The sequence below is a fragment of the Lampetra fluviatilis genome, chromosome 5 (assembly GCF_964198595.1).
Source record: "Lampetra fluviatilis chromosome 5, kcLamFluv1.1, whole genome shotgun sequence".
Lineage (NCBI taxonomy): Eukaryota > Metazoa > Chordata > Hyperoartia > Petromyzontiformes > Petromyzontidae > Lampetra > Lampetra fluviatilis.
Genome location: NC_136279.1, coordinates 554,425 through 576,711, shown reverse-complemented (window position 1 = coordinate 576,711; position 22,287 = coordinate 554,425). Strand labels below are relative to the sequence as shown.

Here is a 22,287-nt window from a genome sequence, read left to right as displayed (position 1 = left end):
AGTCTTCAGCTTCGCAAAGAGCAGATCGCCCAGACGCGTGATCAGCGCCGAGTCACGCAAGGGGTGACATGCTGCATTTGTTAGAGCGACACAGCCAATGTGCAATTTCTCATTAATTACGTTCTCCAGCTACAGCAGTTTTAACATTTGTTCATCATCAGCCATGCCCAATTAACTTAAGTCCTCCATTGCGTGAGTTCTATAAGTATTGTTTATCACTGATTGTTTATCACTGGATGTGTTCGTTGAACACAACAGAGATATGAGAGTAATTAATTATAGTTAATGGAGCAATAATAACGCGTGACCAATTAATATTTTAGCCAATTGGCTCGCATCCTCAGTTACTATCATATTTCATATCCATTCAAAACATTATGATGGCTTTTCGTATTTGCATTTTCAAATTGGATTCCAATTGGAAAATGTAAATGTCACAATTCATATTAATCCTTGTCATTTCTCGGAAAGAAAAAATGTGAAAATGTCAGAAACATAGGTCTAAAGTGAAACTCATGATTATAGTTTGCAGGTAATTAAAACCAGATATAAGCGCTCAGGAAGTTCCGTTTAACCGTCCAGGTAGCTCAGCGGAAGAGCGAGCAGTTGGCAATCAGAAGGTTGCAAGTTCACATCCATGCTGGGGGTTGAATAAGCCCATCATCGCGAAAGGGTCGATAAATTGATCGCCACTTTGCGACAAAGTCCAAGAGTGGTTGTCCTATGGAGATACCTCTCTCTGCCACAGCAATTTGGAATTCCCGCCAGTGGCTGAGGTCTGTGAACGTGAGATCAGCACCAACACCTCAATGCTCGTGTGGGTAGCAGGAGATGACCGCGACAAGTGTGACTTGCAAGAGCAGTGACAGCGAGCGAGTTGAGCAATCGCCGCCGCACCTGTACGCCCTGCAGGGGCCATTGTGAGAAAGCACGTGCTGCCTATTATTGGCGGCACATACCGCGCTTTACGGTGCAAGGAACACTCGGCCTCTGTGTGAGCGGCTCGCCGCTTTGTGTTGCATTCGTGAGGTTTTATGCTGTGAAAGGAATTTACACCCGAAAAATGTAATTTATGGAAATGTTTAAATTGCATGACCGGAGCCATTTATAATTCAACTTTTTGTGCTTTTTAAATTGGAGACGTATACACAAAACTCTTGGCAATTACGTTGCCTCTTAAACGTTGAAACTAATTCAAACAGAACGCTCTTTATAACATGCAAAATATGGTAAGCTGTGAGAAGTAAAAGTGAAAAACTGTTCAGAACAAAATCCCTAAGGAGGAGGAGGGAGAGTGGCACACCTGCAGCGCTGCTACCGCGACCTCCGGCTGAGTGGGGTCGCGGAGTCAGCGGGGAACGTCGGCGAGGATGAGCCGGCTGAGTGGCCAGACTCGCCCAGAAGCTTAGCGGGGGGGGGGGGGGGGCTTTCCCTTCCATCGACGCAGCCCATTTAAGCAGGCCGTGTCACTCGAACGGACGATGATCGATCATCGTGAATAATAATGACGTGCTAGCCAAAGAACAAACAATGTCCAAGCGGACGTGCATCGTGGAGATGAAGCGATAAAATCGGTTTGTGTGCAGGTGCAGCATCGAGAGAGGTGGCGGCAGCTCGAGGAGGCTGTCATCTAGCAGTGGATGGAACACGACTGATGATGCTGACGACGAAACTAAACAAAAATACTGATACTACAAGCAACCAGTTGAGAAGATAATGTATGGATGAGTGTTCGACACGTTTTCGAAGGTTCTGACCAAGAGTTCCAACCCGAGGGGCGAATGATTCATGAGCCGCTCTGCCTCTCACGGCTGCAAACAAGGGCCACTCGGTGGCCGGCCCCGTTCAGCATCCTGCGGTGCGGCGGGGGAGGATGTGAGTTCACGGTTGAGATGAAGGCACCGCCCAGCCGATGGCTTCCCAGGGGAGTGGCAGGTGGGTTGTTTCCAGGGTCTCGCTCGGCGTAGTAGTAGTAATAACAACATTGTTCTTATAGAGCGCCTTTAGTGGGGGCCATCTCAACATTCTCACACCGGATCTTTGCTACAACACGACATTCTAAAGTTTCAACCCTCTGTCACCTAAGGTGTGGTGGTTGTCAGGATTGTTTGACCATACTTCACCGTGCTGCTCAGCACGTGTTGGTAAAGAGGGAAGGCCCAGGACTGGTTCAGACTTCACTTGCCACTTATACCGCTCGCCCTGAGCCTCTCGGAATAAGATGAAGCAAGACGGTAGAAAACAAAACAATCATCGATCGAATATGCAAGCGCTTTTAAATAAGGAAAGCGATAAAGCAATATCCATAGGATCATTATTGAGAAAATGTCAGATTAAAAGAGTTTTTGAACGTGATGTATCTCAACAACACTGGCGACGTCCGAGCGGCAGTCACCATTGGACCTCCCTCCCTCGCCCCGACAATCTTCATATAATCAGTTGCTATTATTACACGGGAATACGGCCTATATGTGTTCATAAAACATTATAAACTATTGCTGTGATATGTTCGATCGGGGACCGTATGAGATGGTGGCAGCTTAGGGAGGTCAACATCCAGCAGTGAATAGAGAAAGGCAGATGATCAGCATGATTGCTCTGAATAATCTATTTCAATATTACAGTAACGCGATACCAGCTTCATGATAAGATGAAGAAATATTAAAGTGAGTGGTGAGTCAGTGTTTTAAAAATCCACATTCCTCTGATAGGAACCATTACCATCTTACTTTTCTCGAAAGTGGTACGTCTTTTAACAATCACAGATAAACAATCGGCTAAACACCCAACTGATCAAGCACCACAGTGCTACCCATAATGATTATTCAAATTGTAACTAAATAATTTCATTACTTATCATTTACGCTTGTATACCCAGGAAAGCTTCACTGAGTCATGTGACTCGTTTTCAGGAGGATCCTGCCAAGTTTTCCCAGCAGGGCTTGATTACTTGTGATCCCAGTCCAAAAAGAGAAGCAGAGGAAAGAAAAGAGAAGAGAAGTGAGAGGAGAAAGAGGAGAGTGCAAAACGGCTAAGAAGGTCACCCCAGCAACGGGGCAACGTGTGAACTAACGCGAGTGAGCGCCGAGCGAGGCCTGCTCCAGCGCGGGCGCACCGCAATCGCGCCGTCGATAGCCGCGTGTTTAAGAAGAGCGACTTTTCGCGCGGGACCCTGGCACTTGACGAGTGAGCTAATGGGAGGACCTCTCCGGGCTGGGGGCATTGCCCGGCAACAGCTGTCATCGCGGCAGTGACAGATGCAACGAGGGCTACGTTCAGAATGGGAGCCCCTAAAAATATCCAGCACTCCCCAGCACATTCCACCCAACGGCTCGAGCCACGTCCGCGTGCGCGCACACATGGGGTACGTGCGCGCGGGCGTACGTACACCGTGTCGTCGCTGTGAAAATGTTTTGCGCGCACTGTACAGTGCGGAGAGATACTTTACACGAGGAGTTTTTTGGGACTTACAATTTTTCCGTAATTTATGTGTGTATGTTGAACTTCCTTCGCACCGTACGTAGCAAACCGTGCTCATCGGAGGTGCGGGGGAAGAACAAACTAAACGTGAATATACGTAATGTACGTGACATCAATCGTACATGTCAGTCCACCTCGCCTGAGGATGCCGTTTATCAGACGGACAGTCTCATCTCATCCACAGTGTCCACCCATCACACTGCAGGTCCCAACAACCCATCCACTCAACCACCCATTCACCCACCCACCCACCTCACCCACCCACCCACTCACCTAACCACCCACTCACTCACCCACTCACCCACCCACTCACCCATCTACCCACTCACCCACTCACCCAACCACCCACTCACTCACCCACTCACCCACCCACCTACCCACTCACCCACCCACTCAAGCACCATGCTGCAGGTCCGAACAACCCACCTACTCATCCATCCACTCACCCACGCACTCACCCACCTACCCACTCACCCACTCACCCACTCACTCACCCACTCACTTTCCCACTCACTTTCCGACTCACCCACCCACTAACCTACTCACTAACTCACCCACTCGCTTACGCACCGCACTGCAGACCCCAACAAGTCTCGTTGCGCTTCTTCTCACGCACTGCTCTACTTCGGAATTCCCTCGACCCATCATCGTCTCTTTTCCCCAGTTACTATAACAACCATGCTCATTTCAATAAACGCATTTGACTCTGTATCTATGGCAACCGCAACAGTGCTGCACGCTGCCGGCCACTCAGTAACCCGGGCAGTGACTTTGTCGCTGAGCACACTACGTAAAAGTCAAGGCAGAAGTGTACTTTGTTAATGAGCGCTCGACGCTGCTGCCCAAGCGTAGCGACGGCGGTGGATGCCCACGTGGTCTCGCTCACCCCGTCGGTGAGACGTCGTGGGGCGGCTTGGCAAGCGCCTCGCCTCGCGTGGTTGCACGCGAGGTGAGGCGCCCGGCTTGCGTTGGCGACTTGCCGAATGATTTTTTTCCGCAATAACTCTATTCTATTTACAATGATGCAACGGGAACTTTATCCTTGTTCTGTAAAGTTGGTGAAACGCTAACAAACATTGGCCTGCTCTTGTTAAAGATTGTTTAGTGGATTTCTAGCTGTGAGCCAACACCAGTGTGAGTGGGGGTGGTGGTCTTGTTGTTGAAGCTGGACATCTGCAGATGAATGCACTATTTCTGAGCCACCTATCACTCCAACGAACGTTTCCACTTGAGCAGCCTTTTCTCAAAAATCATGGGAGACGGCAGCAGCTTGGGGAGACCTTCATCCAGCAGTGGATTAACCATGGCTGACGATGAAGACGATCATGCACTCTCTTGTCTTTGTAACAGGCAAAACAGTGCCTCTCAAGGCACAGCCGTGTATCTAATGTAACATTCTAGAATCCAACGCTGAAGTGAAAGTTAAACCAACGGACTCGAAGTGAACACGCCGACGATGCCGGCCTGGGCTTTGGCGTTAACGTTCGCCGGCGTGAGCCCTGCGGTGGGAGAGAATCCCGCCAGAGTCACCGACAGTCGCGTGGCCGCGAGCACGACGGCCGGCGCATCGTTCTCGACGCCGCGTCGGCGACGTTTTAATTTACTGCGTGAATGCAGCTGCGACCGCGGGGAACGCCGGGCGGGCTGATCCTCCCGCATGCGCGAGAGGCCTCGAGCGGGAGAGGCCTCGTGCGGGAGAAGCCTCGTGCGGGAGAGGCCTCGAGCGCGGTGTGATGGAGCCAAAGTGACGGGTTTGACACGGCGGTGGGAACGGCACGGCCACGACTGTCCCGCACGGTCTCCTGCTGCGTTTGGCGTGAATTCGTGGGAGAGGCACTCACCAACGCACACCGGCACCCTCTAGGGCCCGATCGTCCAGCGATACAAGGGCTGATGTCACGTCACCTCTGCTTTTCAAAACAGCCGGCTTGTTAAAGGCCGACAGGAAGAGATTGTGTAATATAATATATATATATATCTGAGCTACCGTCTCTCTGTTGCTGGATGAAGGTCTCCTGAAGCTGTCGCAATTCCTCACGGTCTCTTGATGTAAACAACGCAGTTAGCTCCTGCACTTGAGCTAAGCTCAGTACATTTTGCGGGGGGGGGGCATTTCATCACTATTACATTATTTAAGTCCTAGCCACAAATATTCCCATAACACTCCAGACTGACAATCACCACACTTAACCTCAACAATGTGAAAGTTTGTTTGGATGTCGGTTAATTGACTCCGAGCGGATTTAATGTCAATGGTCCCCATGGAAGCTCGCGAGAGATTGACAAGGCTCTCACCTTTCCATAGCGAGTGGCGTAGGAGCCGGTGAGCAAGGAGTGGAACACGATGATGGTCTCGTCCAAGTCCCAGACGAACACTCGCTGCGGACGGCAACACGACAGGGAGGGATGTTCAGTCGGAGGGAAGACAACCCCACATCTTCAACAACTGCCCCCGTGTCACTCTAACAACGAGTTGCTATTGTTCGGTGAACGGGGTCATTCGCTGCTTTGTTACAACATAAGCTGGAGGAGTAACTGAAGGAGCAACTAAACCATACGAGCGACGTAAAAATAGTGATGCGGTTGACGTGAGGTGGCGAACAGTAGAGAGGATCAGGCGACCCCGAATCGTGACAAGCCCAGCGTGGACCCACGAGGCCCGACGAGGTCACGGCATGGCGGCTCGCTGCCGCGGCGAGGCGTGCAGCCGTACCTCCAGGTCGTTCCCCGGCGGGGGGGAGGGGTTGCTCTTGCGGTTCCGGCTGCGGGACTTGGTCTCGGAGCCGCGCCGCGCCCGCTCGTCCAGCTCCTTGACGGGCGTGCTTGGGCAGGTGCCCGCGCCAAAGTCCCCTGCGGAGGGCAACGCACGCGGACCGCGAGCGTGGGCGCTGTCGCCGTGGCGACGTCGTAGTGGCACGCATCGAGCGCACGCGGCTGACTGCAGACACCCTCCGAGATGTTGGTAGGAGTTTAACAGGAATATCCCAATAAATTTTCGTGAAATGACCCTTTTATATAGCAGCTGGTGGTGTGTGGTGATGGTAGATGTATACTCTTAGTTCTTTCGGTAAAGTCACGTAGGTAAAATTAATAAAAAATAAAACAATAAAAATCACTTCCATCAGCATGGAAGTGATCACTTCCATCAGCATGGAAGTGATTTTTATTGTTTTATTTTTATTAATTTTACCTACGTGACTTTACCGAAAGAACTAAGAGTATGAATCCTTGCAGTCACGAAAGCTTCAAATCTAGATGGTAGATGTAGTTGGGGTGGTGGCGGTAGCGGTGGTGGTGATCGTCGTGGTGATGATTGTGGTGGCGGTAGTAGTGGCCGTGGCGGTGACGGTGGCGGAGGTGACCGGCACCTGCTTGCGTGGCAGGCAGAGGTGGCGGTGGCGGCTCCTGCAGCTGGTAGGTGGTGCTGGAGGCGGTTGGCGACGAGCAGCCCGACACGCTAGCCGCCGTCACGTACGAGCCGTACGCCGCCGTCGCCGGGTAGTACGCCGCGTACTGGCCCTGGTTGAAGCTGGCGTACGCCGAAAAGTCCTGCAAGCGCGGGGGTGGACAACGTCGAGAGGGGACAGTTCACGGAGGAGGTGGACAACGCAGAAGTCGAATAACAACTCACAGAGGAGGTGCACAACCGCGAAATGGATGGCGCTCGGTGGGGAAGCGTGAAGTCTCGCATGAGGCTGTGCTTCTGGAAGAGGAGCCCCGTCATTGCGGACAGCGATCGCCAACGCGCTCGCTCTTCCTCTCCCTCTAAACTTCTGAAAATTAAAACCGCGTGGTTTTTTTCATTAATCTCAACCAGAACGTTACAGATGTGCGGCGCGCAGCTAAGAGAACGTCAAATAGCCAGCAATGCGAAAAATTGCGATTGGCTCCAAAATTATGTTCCGTGTGTTCAGTTTCAGCGAGCGAGCCGCAATCTGCGCGTGTTTCTGGCGTCGAGTGCTGTGGGGGTCTTGTTTTTCCGTGAGGCTTGCAAACAAAATCTCCCAATGACCCCTTTCACTCACCCAGTCCCTCGAGTAGAGGCCGCAGCTCATTCTGACTCGCCGTGGTTAAATTATCACCCAATACTCCCCCAGTCACCCTGAGCCTCTGCTTGTTTCCTGTTCGTTAGACCTTTTGATTAGAAAAACATCCACTGCCAAGCACTCCTGTCAAAGCCCTCCTGCTTTCCTTTGCCGATGTTATTTTCATGAATGCGTGACCGTGCGTGAAAGCACACACACACACACGTGTCAATTAAAGGGTGCATTAGAAGCTGCCTGCGGCTACAGAGCGGGCGAGATCTAAGAGGCGGAGAGGTGCGAAAATTATCAAGTGTACGCCTTTGTTGAAGGGCGTGGCATTATTCTAACACACACAAGGTCAGGTTAGTGTTGCATTTTAGGATTAGGAAATGACAAAGGTAAATATTTACAGATTATAATTATTTGAGCTTCCATTCGCGGCGATAATAAAGCATACTGACCAGCTGCATTGGATGATGCTCTCAGGGGAAGAGGACGACCACTGAGCGGATGTCAAACATCAACCCCCAGGGGCAAAGTCACGGCGCTGGCGAGGGGCAGGGTCACGGCGCTAGCGAGGGGCAGGGTCACGGCGCTAGCGAGGGGCAGGGTCACGGCGCTAGCGAGGGGCAGGGTCACGGTGCTAGCGAGGGGCAGGGTCACGGCGCTATGCTAGCGAGGGGCAGGGTCACGGCGCTAGCGAGGGGCAGGGTCACGGCGCTAGCGAGGGGCAGGGTCACGGCGCTAGCGAGGGGCAAGGTCACGGTGCTAGCGAGGGGCAGGGTCACGGCGCTAGCGAGGGTCACGGCGCTAGTGAGGGGCAGGGTCACGGCGCTAGCGAGGGCCGTGCCGCGGGGTACCTGCTGCGAGGCGCTGGTGAAGCCTGACGAGCTGCCCCCCGAGTTGGAGCTGGCGTAGATTCCCGCGGCCGACGAGAAGCCACCGCCTGACAGCAAAACACCGGCGCACAGCCACCGCCATGGTCACACGGCGCCACGGACAATCGCCCTCACGACGTCTCGCGCGGTGCGCGATGGGTAACGAATGTTAGATTATACTCGTGTGTGATGTCGGTGGGATGCTGAGAGGTGGCGTCAGATTGCGGAGGCCTTCATCCAGCGGTGGAATGACCACAGCTGCTGATGATGAAGATGATGGTGACGTTATACAGGGGTCAAGCATACTGCCGCCAAGTTTACAGTGGATGAGGTCAAATCGTACAGAGAAAACAGAGTTTACCTACAATCACATCAATAAAACAACCATCCTGATCTTGTGAGCTTGCAGGAAGAAGACAAGATAGTAACTGGTGATGAATAATTATTTTAAAAGCCATGAATGCTGTGAAACAATATACCCACATTGCAATGGGGGGATCCATCATGAATAAGTGAAAACACGGATAAGCAGAGTTTGCATCGACAATCCATGATACAAACTCCTCACACACAATTTTGTGGAGTAGACGATACATTAATTGAGCTATGCCTCTTGTCCATAACCTAAGCGCAGAGCAGGACAGTGTTTCCATGTTTTTGGTTAACTGCCGATTTTGCAAGTAGTAGCACGTGAGCCAATTACAGACACCGGGATGAATCAAGAACCCAGAGCCATAGACGCTGGAGCTGCGGATGAGAAGAGTTTCGCTGTCCTCTGGGGATTGCAGCTACAGGGGCCTGTGCCGCGATTGTCTGGCTGGGGAGAGCGAGCGAGCGAGCGAGCGAGCGTGCGAGTGTCTGCAGCGCGGGGCCCTTGTCTACTGTGGCTTGATGCTCTCAGCACATTGAGATGGCTCTGCAACAAAGCGTCGGGCACACACACACGCACGCACGGGCACACACACATGCACACACACATGCACACACACATGCACACACACACGAGCTAAACTCATCATCGGCGAGAGAGATGACGTCTTTCTATCGCAAGTAAGGAAAAAGAAAGTATCATAAATTAAATTTGCGAGCCGTGCTAACAAAAGACTTTGTCGAGACTTATGTTGTATCCTTTACATATAATCTGTCAGTCCACCACATCGCCCCCTTCATGGAAGTCGACTTTGCCCAACGGCGACTGGTAATCGTTAAGGCGATCTGCTCTAACCTGGCTCTTTGTGAGCAACTGCTGAGGAACAGGGTTAGCATAAAACAAAAGACTGGTGATTGATGACAGAGACGTTACAACTTTACTAACTTTACCAAGTTGAAAATGTGTGTGGTGTTTTCAACGTTATCCATGTGGTGAATGCCATGTAGTAGAAGGTCAATAATATATCACAACATATTTTAGCCACAGGAAAGGAGACATACCTTTCCACAATAAAAAAAATAATACATACATACATTTACCTTCAATATATTACATCATGACACTGTGGTTTTAACATTAAAGGTGTTGGAGTCGCCGCCAGCCGTGTTGCAGTTTGTCTACGGCTCTGTGTTGACGCTGGCGCTACGGCGGCGGCGGCCTCTGTTCCTGTGAACCGCACTCAGCGATTCCTGCACTCATGTTGAGGACTGGGTCACTGCAGGTCACAACACTCACACACACACACTCACTCACACACTCACCCACCCACTCACTCACCCACCCACCTACTCACCCACCTACTCACCCACCCACTCACCCACCCACTCACCCACCCACTCACCCACTCACCCACCCACTCACACATGCATGCACTCACCCACACACCCACTCACCCACCCACTCATCTACCCACTCACACACCCACCCACCCACTCACCCACCCACCCACTCACCCATTCACCCACTCACCCACACACTCACCCACTCACCCACACACTCACCCACCCACCCACTCACACATGCATGAACTCACCCACACACCCATCCACTCCACTCACCCACCCACCCACCCACTCACCCACACACTCACCCACCCACCCACTCACCCACCCACCCACTCACCCACCCACTCACACATGCATGCACTCACCCACACACCCACTCACCCACCCACTCACCTACCCACTCACCCACCCACTCACCCACACTCACCCACCCACTCACACATGCATGCACTCACCCACACACTCACCCACTCACTCACCCACACACTCACCCACTCCCTGACCCACTCACTCACCCACACACTCACCCACCCACACACTCACCCACCCACACACTCACCCACACCCCCACTCACCCACCCACTCACCCACTCACCCACCCACTCACCCACCCACTCACCCACACACTGACCACACTCGAGATCACAACATGTATCTATCTGCTTCTTCCATCACACTGCCCAACTGTAGCATCCCCCTCTTCCCATCATCGTCTCTCTTCTCATGTCATTACTTCCTTGTCCACTTCAAGAAATGCGTCAACTCGTATCTGTTACAACCCTACGAGTGCTGTTTGTTGCTTGATGCTGGGGATTTTGGTTTTGTTGGTCTGGGCAATGCGACCACAATTTAACTTTTTTTTTTACAAAAATCATTGTTCAAAGTAGCCTGGCTATTTTTCGTCAAATTGCAGGGAGATTGTTCTGTCATTCACTTCTGCTGCCATAAGCGCACATAATGCGAAAGGCATGTTTTGCTGGGTGCGCGGCAAATCTGGAATATTACAGCCTTGCGGTGTGTCAAGACACAGGTTTGATTTCTCATGCACCGCAAAGATGTGGTGTCAGGAATGATCCCAGGGATTCGGGAGCACAGGCAGCGATATAGCATGACGGAAACAAATGGAGGTCATTAAACGGGATTTTATAATGAGAAGTGACACCATTCCGCAAAGCACCAAGTGTGTTTCCACATGGCGCTGCTCCGTGCATTCTGTTCCCGGATCCGTAACGGGTAACGGCTGTGAGCTAAAACAAAGTTACAATCGGAATTCCCACTTTCTGAGCGAATGACGACTATTTTTTAGCAACTCTGCATCCTGCGTTACAGATACGACAGATTTTCACATATATGGGATCGCATAAATTATTTTAGTGCGATGTATAAACCGACCGTTCACAGAAGTTTACAGCGCGTGTGCAGGCACACATGGCAACAGCGGGTCAGGATGCTTACTAGGCGCCTTATCCTGCCAGGTGACTCGGCGCTAGAACCGGCGGCTCGCAATGGGAAGGCTGCGAGTTCTACATCCTGGTTCGGGGTTGACGCAGCCCATCAACCCTCCGGGGTCGATAAAATACATCCTGCTTCGTGGGGAAGTCAACAGCGGCTGTTCTATGGATAGACTCGCCCCCACCGTAGGAATGAGGAATTTCCACCACTGGCTCAGGGCTGTAAACAGGAGATAAACATTGCTCCTTTGAGCAGCAAATACATTTTACTTTTTGACAAACTAAAGCCGGACCTTAAACAGTCTAAACTAAACTAAAACTCCAACTGCGCCACCGGCCCCACTCTCTGCCACTTGCTCGTAGCTCTCCCGCGCGCACGTAAACACGTGCACACATACACGTGTACACGCGTGTACGTGTTCACGTGTGCATTAACCGCCAAAGGTCATCCAAGTGCAGACACAGACCGGACATTAAAGTTAACGAGTCTTCGGGGTGATCTGGCCATCACGGTGATTGTCGGGAATGCGATGAGGGCTCAATTATAGGGCCATTACCCAGCAGGGACAGATTACTGCCCTGACTGTCATGGCTGTTGGCAGAAATAAATAAAAAAGAAGAACCGCAGGGTCATCCAGCAGTGACAGCGCTAAGGCGAAAATAAGCAGTGCTATATTTTAAAAGCGTGCGTTATAGGTGCCTCTAGTGTCGGCAGGGCCACGAGCACTTACTGAACAATGCTATTGATAATTTCAAGCTATCGGTTTAGCAGAGGGTGATCGGTGGAGCGAGGGAGGGGGGGGGGTGCGGTTTGACCATACTTCACCAAGTTAGTAAAGGGAAGACATCGTGTCTCACCTCTCACCAGGTGCCTGCCTAGCGTGGGTCCCCACTTTGGCTTAGCCACTGAGCTCACGCCTCTCTGCCCGCTCAGTCAGCTGTGAGACGGGGTGGCATCTTGGGGAGGCCTTAATACAGCAGCGGATTGACCATGGCTGCTGCTGCTGCCGATGATGAGTTCATCCTTCCCATACTTTTTGTTCATCCTTTTCGTTGACCGTGAATCTAACGATGTTTAATGTGTGGCATTTCCCACCGATTTTGTTGACATTTGGCCCTGGTATTGCACGTAGCTTCGGGGATTTGTTTTATTTAAGGTGCTATGAGTTGCCAAGGCATTTAAGCGCCCAATAAACACACAAAGATGAATTTCGCAAACGCATTCCATTTCAGGACCCTTCTCAGTCTTGCCATTTGGTGAGGGTTTTCTGGACTATTGATATGATATGTAAACGTGCGCATTTCTTGAATAATATTTCTTAAAATTTCCAAGAGGCAATCATATCAGTATAAAGTTACATATTAAAAAGAAAAGTAAGGTACAGCATTGGCAGTGGTATATAAGCACAATTAACAAAAATACAAAATTTGTAATAATGTTATATACTGCAGGTGACGTTTCAGGCAATAGGCCTTCTAAAGGGCCATTGCCCGGATGTCACGTATTATATATGTTTAGGGCAGCTGTTGGTGACAAATGTGTAGAGTTTGTAATCCAGGTAAATAATAATGGATAAGGCAATGCCACCTTCCACATTTCCTCAATATTAAAATCGGTGGCAACAGCTTTAGAATAAACAACTCAAATCGTAGGTGCAGCTGTGCTTCACTGCCAGATTCATCTGAAGAGACTTCACTCGGCTCCCCGGCACGACATCCCCGGCGCTGGCTCACGATGGTCTCAACACTTCCCAAGTAAAGTGGGCTGCAGCTGCCAGAGACAAATGCCGTGTTGTGTACACACACACGCAGAACCGTGTTCATGGCCGGCGTTTTATAGCCTCAGCCAGGCACAAAGATGCGTGTTTACAGGAAAGCTCCTCGAGGTACAATGTTCTACAGTAGCACAAACAGTAAACAGTGAGAGGTAAATACACACGCGGCGCACAAAGGGTGACAATTCACCTCGATGGAGTCTGGAGATAATAGCAGAGTGCTTGGAATAATGAGAATGCGTTGCACGTTTGACAATGCCATTGTTTAAGGGCTAGTCTTGGTGTCAAACGTCATGCAGCACTTGTTTACAGCACATAGTTCCCTACTGTACTCGCATACGTTGAATGCAAATTCAGAATATGGTATATTAATGTAACATGTACCCTAAGCTATTACGAACACTCGTTATGGCAGCAACAAGATGTGCATGTATACATAACAGTATACTTGCGCAGTGTGCCATGCACCGTGCAACACAGACACGGTGATGAATATTTTGTTAACTAGGACCTCAATGAGTGAGTCACACCACCTGCAAATATGGACTCGTTACAAGATTCAATTAAATATCAATGAAGCTGCCAAATGCTTGAGTTAAGGTGTGTAGACACAATCATTGCCATCATCGTCATCATCATATTTCAAAAGCAATTAGGGGATCTCATGAAGGTTGCCCAAACAACGCGACCCGCAGCCAGGGTGGGCAAGCCGAGAGAAGGTGACGCGCAGTGGTGGCCCGTGCCGGTGGCGGCGGCATGCGGAACATACCGAGGCCCTCACCTTGCATCTGGTAGGGGTACGCGGACTGTGCCGTTTGCGAGGTGCCGAAGCTGGAGCCGTACGAGGAGAGGTGCCCCGTCTGCACGGGCGACTGCGCCTGACTCAGGCCGCTCTCCGTCTTGATGCCGTAGCGCAGGGCTCCTGCCTCACGGCAAACACGGGCAACGCCGTCTCCGTCACCTCCACATCGATTCGCTCACGCCGGAGACTTCACGCACTTGATGTGTCGCTGGCGAGACGAGAAGCGCGATTGGTATTCCCACAAAACGACCGACACCGCCTCGGCCAAGACGGCCTTGTCTCCCCGATACCGCAGGTCCAGCTGCGGTGTGGACGGCCTCCGCTGTACGTGGTTATGCGCAGAGCCGCTTCGACGCAGGATTTTAGGAATATCGCCTCTCTCCAGGTTTGCGCAAGTGTTTCATTCACAGTGCGCTTCTGCCCCTCGCTTTATTGCCGCACTAAAACCTTCACTTTAAACAAACAGTCCAGCTTTAGCGGTTGCAAGATGTAAAATACTAGCAGCAGAAAAAAGGGAAATCTACTTAAGCTTCTACAAAAAGCTTTCCAAGTATGCTGCGGTTGTCTGTGTGCCTATAAATCTGTATTAAACCGAGGAAAAGCAGCACCGAAACAAAATTACCCATCGGACATGTGGCTTTATCGGCAAAACACATTAAATAAAAATTCTATTTGAGGTTTAAATGCACAAAGAGGCCTATTGAAAGCAATTCCCAACACATCAGGAGCTTGAGAACATTTGCTCTGGAAAAGGCAAAAGCCATTACGTGGCTAATGGACCAGGCTTCGCTGTTTGATCTACGATAGCGGCAGTGCTGTGCGCCCGAGTTTAGGCACCACCAACCGCCAAGCACTTTGCACTTACAAAGGGCTGCCCGGCGGTACTGGTTACTGTCGCGAGCATCGCCGCCGCCTGCGTATTCGCGTGGCCCGGCCACGCGCTCACTCGCAGGACCACTACATTACTTTTTTTTTCCTTCCTTCTGTCTGCAGTGAAGCTTTTCCACGGCTGGAAAACCGCATGCCGTTTCTGCACAATAGCCATGGACAGAAGTAATTGTTGCGCGCACATTTTACACGGCCAAATGTGACGCAGTATCAAAGGCGTGCAAATACAGAGCCACAATTAAATTACGGGCTAGAAGCATACCACCACCACCTACACCTCCACCCCTACCACCACTACCACCTCCACCAGCTTTATCACCACCACTACCACCAAAAACAAAGATCCCCCATATAGCCTTAACAGAATGTTGGGGCAGGTGCTGTTTGCGAGCACCTGTGAAGTCTGGCACGGCACACGAGGAGGTTGGGTGGCCTGCACCACGCCCAGCCACATTTGTCTCCGTAGTAGCAATATTTACACACGACTCGTTTGAGGCTGAGTCGACCTAGGGGAGGCCCAGGACCGCATCAGATAATCGTCACTGGTGTTGGCAGCCAGGTTCGTAGCGCAGCGCGCTAACCGCTACACAACCGCTCCCCACTACTACAATACCACCACCATCTGCGTCACTAATACCACCTTCTAAGAGGAGGAGGGTGGAGCGGTGGTGCAGTGGTTAGCTCACCGCTATTTGAGCGTGGTGACAACCCAGTTCAATTCCGGGCCACGCCTAACATGGGTGGCGAGTGATATCCAAACCAGTCACTGGCACCCTGCTTCAGCACACCACACTGACCTTAGGAATGTGGAATTTCCACATCTGGCTCTGAATCAGAATCTTTATTTATTCTGGAGAAATCCGATGAGCTATGAAGCTCTTTTTCACAGCTCTCCAGTACGGGCGGCCCTGAGCCTTACACAGCCAGGTGCTGTGACATAATTTGACCTTTAACTTTCAAGCCTAAATATCCAAAACAATCCATGTATCCCATGGCTGTGGATGGCAGTGTTTTCAATCAGTGCATGAAGCCAGCTGAGATGCCTGGATCAGGAACATAGACATTGCCAAAGCAAACGATACAAAAGCTGAAACGTGCACAAGGCAGCACTGAGAGATGCAGGCACGGGATTGCACCGAGAGACAAGAGAAGGGAACATGTGAATCCGGGAACACAAAGCAGACACATCGTACTGACAATAGAAGTAAACTAGCTTGGGCAGGACACGGCACGGCAAGAGGGGACGGCGGATGAGACTGGTGACAAAGTGGCAGCCAAAGGAGAGAACGTGTCCAAGCGGACGATCACCGCGGACACGGATCAACAAGACCAGTTCGCGTGCAGGAGCGAGATGAGACCAGTTCACGTGCAAGAGCGAGATGAACGGGCGGCATCACTGAACCGCGAGTGGTGTGGACGGTGTCGGGAGACCTTCATCCAGCGGTGAATAGATCACGCCTCACGACGACGACGATGATGGCGACGAAGATGGCGGACTACGAAGACGACGCTGTGGGCACATTTTGATTGACAGCTCGCCGAAGGTACCCTGCGTGTCGCCAAGCTTGCCGCGCGGAGGCTCACCGTAGTCGGAGACGCCATAGTGCGCGGGCTGCGCGTAGCCCGCGTAGGCGCCCGCTTGCTGCATGCCCGCCGAGTACTGCGCCGCACCTGGGTACGCCGCCATGGCCTGGGCCGGTGGGGCCGACAGGATGTGGGGGTACGACCTGCAAGCACGGGGGGCACGCACAGAGAGAGAGAGGCTGCTGCTGCTGCGTCGCCGTCGCTGTGTTTGTGTACTTGGGATTGCACGTGCTTGCGCGACTCGCCCGCGGTGTGTGTGTGTTCAAAGTGAACCCCTAACCGTGTGTGTGCGTGTGTGTGCGTGTGTGTGCGTGTGTGTGCGTGTGTGTGCGTGTGAAGGACGCTACTGGGCAGTTGGAGGCAGTCGCCCTCCAACAACAACGGAGGGCGGAGGAGCGACGCTCACAACAACGAGCGGAGCGCCGGGTGGCTAAAGCACAGCAAGTTGGCACAGTAGGGGGCACAGGTGGTGCATCAGCCAGTCATCTCGGTCATCTCGGTCAGTCGACCCGTGGCACCTGGGTCTGCCCCGTGACCTCCTGCCAGCGGGCGTTCGACACTTCACGTGGCCTCAAGGTGCACATGGCCTGGCACAAGCGTCGTGGTGACGTCACCGCCACTTAGTGGCGAATGGCGGTTGTTGTTGTGCGTGTGTGTGCGTGTGTGTGCGTGTGTGTGCGTGTGTGTGTGTGTGTGTGCGTGTGTGTGGGGAGCGGTGGTGCAGTAGATTTTTGCGCACTCTGCTTTGTTTCAAGTCACCTGGGTTCGAATCCCAGCTGTGAATAACACGAGTGACAGGTGCTATTTAAACCTGTCCTGGGCCTCCCCTAGGCTGACTCGGTCTTGAACGAGTACTCGGTGCGGAGTACGAACACCGGCACTGTGGTGTGGCACTGGGAGTGGTGCTGGTCACAGAACTCACTCACTTGCCGAACTGGTTTCAAGAGGCCCTCACTAACAGTACTTGCCTTTACAGATTGTAAGACTAAGCAGGGGATCTTGCCTCATCATGCGTGTCCACATGTGTATGTCCACATGTGTGCGTCCGTCCATGTGTCCCTACGTGTGCGTATCCGCATGTGTGCACGTCTGTCTGTGTCCGTGTGCGTGTATGTCCGTCTCAGTCAGTCGACCCATGGCACCTGGGTATGTCCCGTGACCTCCTGCCAGCGGGCGTTTGATACTTCGTGTGGCCTTAACGTAGCCTGGCACAAGCGCCGTAGCCGCCACTTAGTAGCGAATGGCGGTTATTGTTGTTGTATGTCCATGTGCGTGCACATATCCGCGTGTCTGCGTGTGCTTGCTGGAGGTTGATGAGTGGGGTGACAGGTGAGCCCCAGTGTGGGGAGGGAGGCGGATGTCAGTGCTGGGTGAAGTATGTAAACAACAACAACAACAAAGCCCCTTGTCTAGCAAAACCATTGCCTTCCTCGCTACACACTACTTAAGAGGCCGTCGCTCTCACAGTGCATTACAACTGAAGTTAAAATCAAAGCCAGATTAAAACACGTACCACGACTGCCAACTTTGAGAGCTTGCATCAGCAGTAGCGTCCAAGTACAAACTAAACAAATGGCAAGCGTGGTTTGCTTCTGTTTAAACGATGACGATCTCTTTAGATTCGATTACTGTTTTCCGTTTTTTTCCACCTCACGATTGAATTCCTTCTTTAGAACTCCATTTCATAAAGCGACTGACTGAACGTCACCGCCGGGTGTTGAGCAATCCACGGCACCGCGAGTAGCTCGACGCGCAGCGTCCGTGCCTCCTGGGTGGGTGCACCGAGGGGAGTGGTCGGTTGTGTGAGGAACAGATCGCACTTCACCACAGGATTGAATTAGCTAACACTTACATTAATAAGGCACACGAAGGCGCATAGCTGACAGAGAGGGTCCTTGCCCGTAGACATCTAGCAGGTCACCAGCATTAGTTTAAGTCAACCTGACCCTGCTGATGAGACAATGACGGTCAAAATCGGTCCAGAATTTGCATGTATTGAACCAATGCCGGTGAGATGATGTGCTCCCGGAAGCCGTGAAGGTGATGGGATGTGTTCAACACACATGCTGTGTATTTATGTGATGAGACAAGTATGGTAAGGGGCATATTGGATGCTTCTGTCGTTTAGAAACAGAGTAAACAAACTTCCAACTGCATGATTCTCCTAAAAAAAGACTCAATAATGATTTCCGAAATAAGTGACTATTATGCATCGTATTATTAAAACGTGACGAAAACGATCAAACGGTTAGATCACCACTGTGACAACGTTGATGCTTATCGTGCAAGACAGTGCACGATAAGCTAAGGTGCGCTACCGTCAGACGACTGAGGCCATTTACAATCAAATTCTAAAGCTTCTATTTTTCAGTCAAAACTTTAAAAAAAACACACCCACAGACGCTACGGAGCGTGAGTTGGCATCTCGACGGCAAGCACCCGTGGCACATGAACGTGGCACATTAACGTGGCACATTAACGTGGCACACGAACGCTCAGCCTCGGCGCAGTGAGGCAGCTGCCGGCTACAGCGCCATTTATATTATTTCAGGGGAAACTCGCGAGGATAATTGCGAAGCAAAAATACCACGCGATGTCAAAATGTGGCTCCAATATAAACACGCGGTACATTAGGGCTTTGTGTGGCCCACAAAAACGTGCCGCCGCTAATGTTTGTCGGGCAAGTCGGAGTGACATTTGGCGGCACGTTAGTGCCTCTGCTAAGCACGACGGTGTCACGAGCCATCCGCTCGCGAGCGCTGTACGCCAATGGAGTAGTGCGTGCTCGTGCACGCGTGTGTTTTTTTTGTTAAGGCACTTGTTTTAATTTACCCAACTAGGATGCGAGGAGTGTGTGCGTCTTTGTGTGGGTGTTCGTGCGGAGAGCGATGGCGCAGCGGTTAATGCCCTCCGCTACGAACGCGGCAACCCGAGTTCGATTCCCACTCAAGGCCAACACCTGTGACTATTATCTGAACCCATCCTGGTCCTGACCTCGGTTGACTCAGCCTCAAATGAACACCTGGTGGGATGTGTAGACATCGCCACTGGGGAGACAGCGGTGGCTGGACGTAGTGCTGGCCAACCACCCCCTTGTGTGCAGACCAGCCTTCATAGGTACTCACTAATTTAGATTCTGATGATAATAGCACTTACCCCAAGAGTTTGTTCAAGGCTATATGGGGAATCTGTATCTTGTCCTTGTCTTGTGAGCGGAGTGGTAGTACGGAGTGGTAGTGCCATTGTTATCAGTGTGTGTGTGGCATCTGCTGCCTGAGGCAGCTTGCCCGTGTCTCACTTGGAGGGGTAGAGCTGGGGCGAGTACTGCAGGGACGCCACTGGGCTGTAACTTCCACCGGTTATCGCTGGACAGAAGGAAAAAGATATTTCATTTTTTTAAACGTCAAACGTACAGAAATATTTTAAAATTCTAAACTCGAGCTAGACCAGATTTCAAACGCTCAAATTCCTCAATTTTTGAGTTGTAGCAGCTGAACTGCCATTGTTTTTTGTTTTCCTTTCGGGGGGGAATTGAACCAAACCTCAAGTGTGGAGGCAAACTAAACGTCGCGGGGAAGTGATGAGAGACACGGCACAAGCGCACGCAGCGCAGAGGCCTGCCACTGCCAAACTTGTTCCGTGCCCCACGTGTACAGAATAACAGCTCAACAAGAGGAATAAAACAACGATAAAACCAAGTACAAACGCATGTAAATAGTTTTCATTGAAAAATAATTACGAAACAATGAAATGATTTTAGCGTGTAAAATGAACGTGACGTTAAAATCATATTCTGCTTATTTTTACTTCATCCAGCAACGGATTGACAAAGGGCAGTACACGCACGTGATGAGCAAAGCCACTGTGCGGTGTGCCTCGAAGAGCCTGGCTACGGCAGGAGGAGTGCAGTGCTGAGATCGTTCATATCGCCCCGCATGGCACGCAGCCGACAAAAGCAACGACTCGTCAGCTCGGCTGCCACTCGTGACGTTGCAGGCCGAGAAATCCACCACTCCACACGCACAGCACCCCCGCCACCGTGGCCCAAGCCGTGTGTGCAGGTTCTCATCCAGCAGTGGACTGACTAAAGATGGCTGCACGGCGTGTGTGTTGGTGGACAAACTGGTAGGAACGACAACCACCACCGATCCGCCTTCCGCGTCAAAGTTGGCACGTGGACTAAACCGGCGGCGAATGAAAACGAGGGCCTGAAAAACGAATGTTTAGCTCGCTCATCCTTTCTTTGTCACTATATACGACTCTGGCCTACTAATTTACACAACTTGAATTCCGGACAAAGCATGATTACGAATATTTATTAATATACGAAGATTGCCGATACCTAATTATTGTGACATTGTTCAGAGCAAACTCCCAAATATTGATCTGCATCATCTTGTTACAAAACACACAAGATGTCGCGTGCATCGAGGCATCTTAAAGTTTTCCGCTTCGGGTAAAACACATATTTGCAGGTGGTTTTTAATTTTAACAATGCAACAGGACACCGCTTGCAAATACTGCTGTTTAAATACAATGTAATCCCTACGTGTTAACGTGGCCGCGAAACCCAAGAACAAGAGGCCAGGCGCCATCCAGACAGCCACTTTTGACGTCACTATTTTCAGGAATTGCCAATGGCGTTTGCGCCCGAGCAGCGCGCTGTTATTGCACGAGGCAGCTGAGAACACGCCGCAACGTAAGGCTTCTACGGATCGGGGAATAAGAAAGTTCTATTTTTCTACGGAGTGAGAGCAGGCGTCCTGACGAAATAACACAATAATCCACCGGCTTTGGCAGAAGACCAGTCTTTCTTTCTTCTAGAAAAAATTCTAAAGATCTAAAGGTTTGGGGGGTTTTTTTTCTGTTGGATTCTCTGGCTGTTTCAGCTACAAAATCCACAGAAGTGCACCCCGATGTTTTCAGGGGGTGTTTGGAAGACACGAAGGGCCCTCCCATCCGTGAAGCTGTGGGCTGCCTTCAACGCGGAGCTTTGAGCAGCTTGTTAGAGATTGCCCCCGCTTTCGGGAGGGGTAATCGGTGGCACATACTCCAACATGCGCCCTCAGGGGAAAAGGATCAGCCCCCTTAATCCTTTTAGGCTACCGTCAACGGCAGATGTCCCGGCACACTTAACTGCTCGCCTCGCGCATCTTTTCGCGGTTTAGCGGCCACGCCGTTCGGGAAAAAATATCCCATTAGACGCCGCTGCTTAAATCGCCACGTTTTTCTTTGACAGCCTTAGACACGCTGCTCCGATACTGGGAAGGACAGAGGCGTTTTAAAGTAATTCACTAAACCGTGGATCGTATTGTCCCAAGTTATATTTTTAGCATAGCGGGCTGAAAGTTGTCTAAATGTAACATGCGCTTTTAACTGTCCCACTAATTGTATCCTGTATTCATGTTTTGTGGTGAGACACCTACTCAGCTTATAAATACTTTAAAAAACCAAAAAGACCAAAATTATAGAGCATGCTATTGCAATACCAGCCATAGCTTTGTTCATAGCTCACTGACAATGAGGGATGCCAGTTTTTTTTTGTTAAATGTGTCAGAGGGGAGCCGAAATTAGAGGACACATTTTGGGAAAAGTAGTTTTTTTTCATGTGACTCACATTTCACAACAACTTAAAAAAGACAGAAAGACAACATCGCCCAGCCTGGCAGCCCTGCTCACAAGTGGCCG

General features: G+C 51.1%; 1 protein-coding gene across 8 annotated transcripts in view; it reads right to left on the bottom strand.

Moving 5' to 3' along the window:
• The window catches only part of LOC144932358 (protein phosphatase EYA1-like), a 101,885-nt gene that overhangs the window by 34,460 nt on the left and 45,138 nt on the right, over nt 1–22,287 (bottom strand). For 6 of the 8 annotated variants that reach the window (XM_078856312.1, XM_078856311.1, XM_078856310.1 and 3 more), the window contains 7 exons: nt 19,898–19,964; nt 16,600–16,742; nt 14,095–14,247; nt 8,366–8,451; nt 6,849–7,029; nt 6,194–6,330; nt 5,776–5,859 (listed from right to left, as the gene is read on the bottom strand). In XM_078856312.1, coding sequence (XP_078712438.1) covers nt 5,776–5,859; nt 6,194–6,330; nt 6,849–7,029; nt 8,366–8,451; nt 14,095–14,247; nt 16,600–16,742; nt 19,898–19,964 — 851 coding nt within the window. The remainder of the gene's footprint in view (nt 1–5,775; nt 5,860–6,193; nt 6,331–6,848; nt 7,030–8,365; nt 8,452–14,094; nt 14,248–16,599; nt 16,743–19,897; nt 19,965–22,287) is intronic. The other 2 variants (XM_078856317.1, XM_078856313.1) reach the window with 1 other exon arrangement.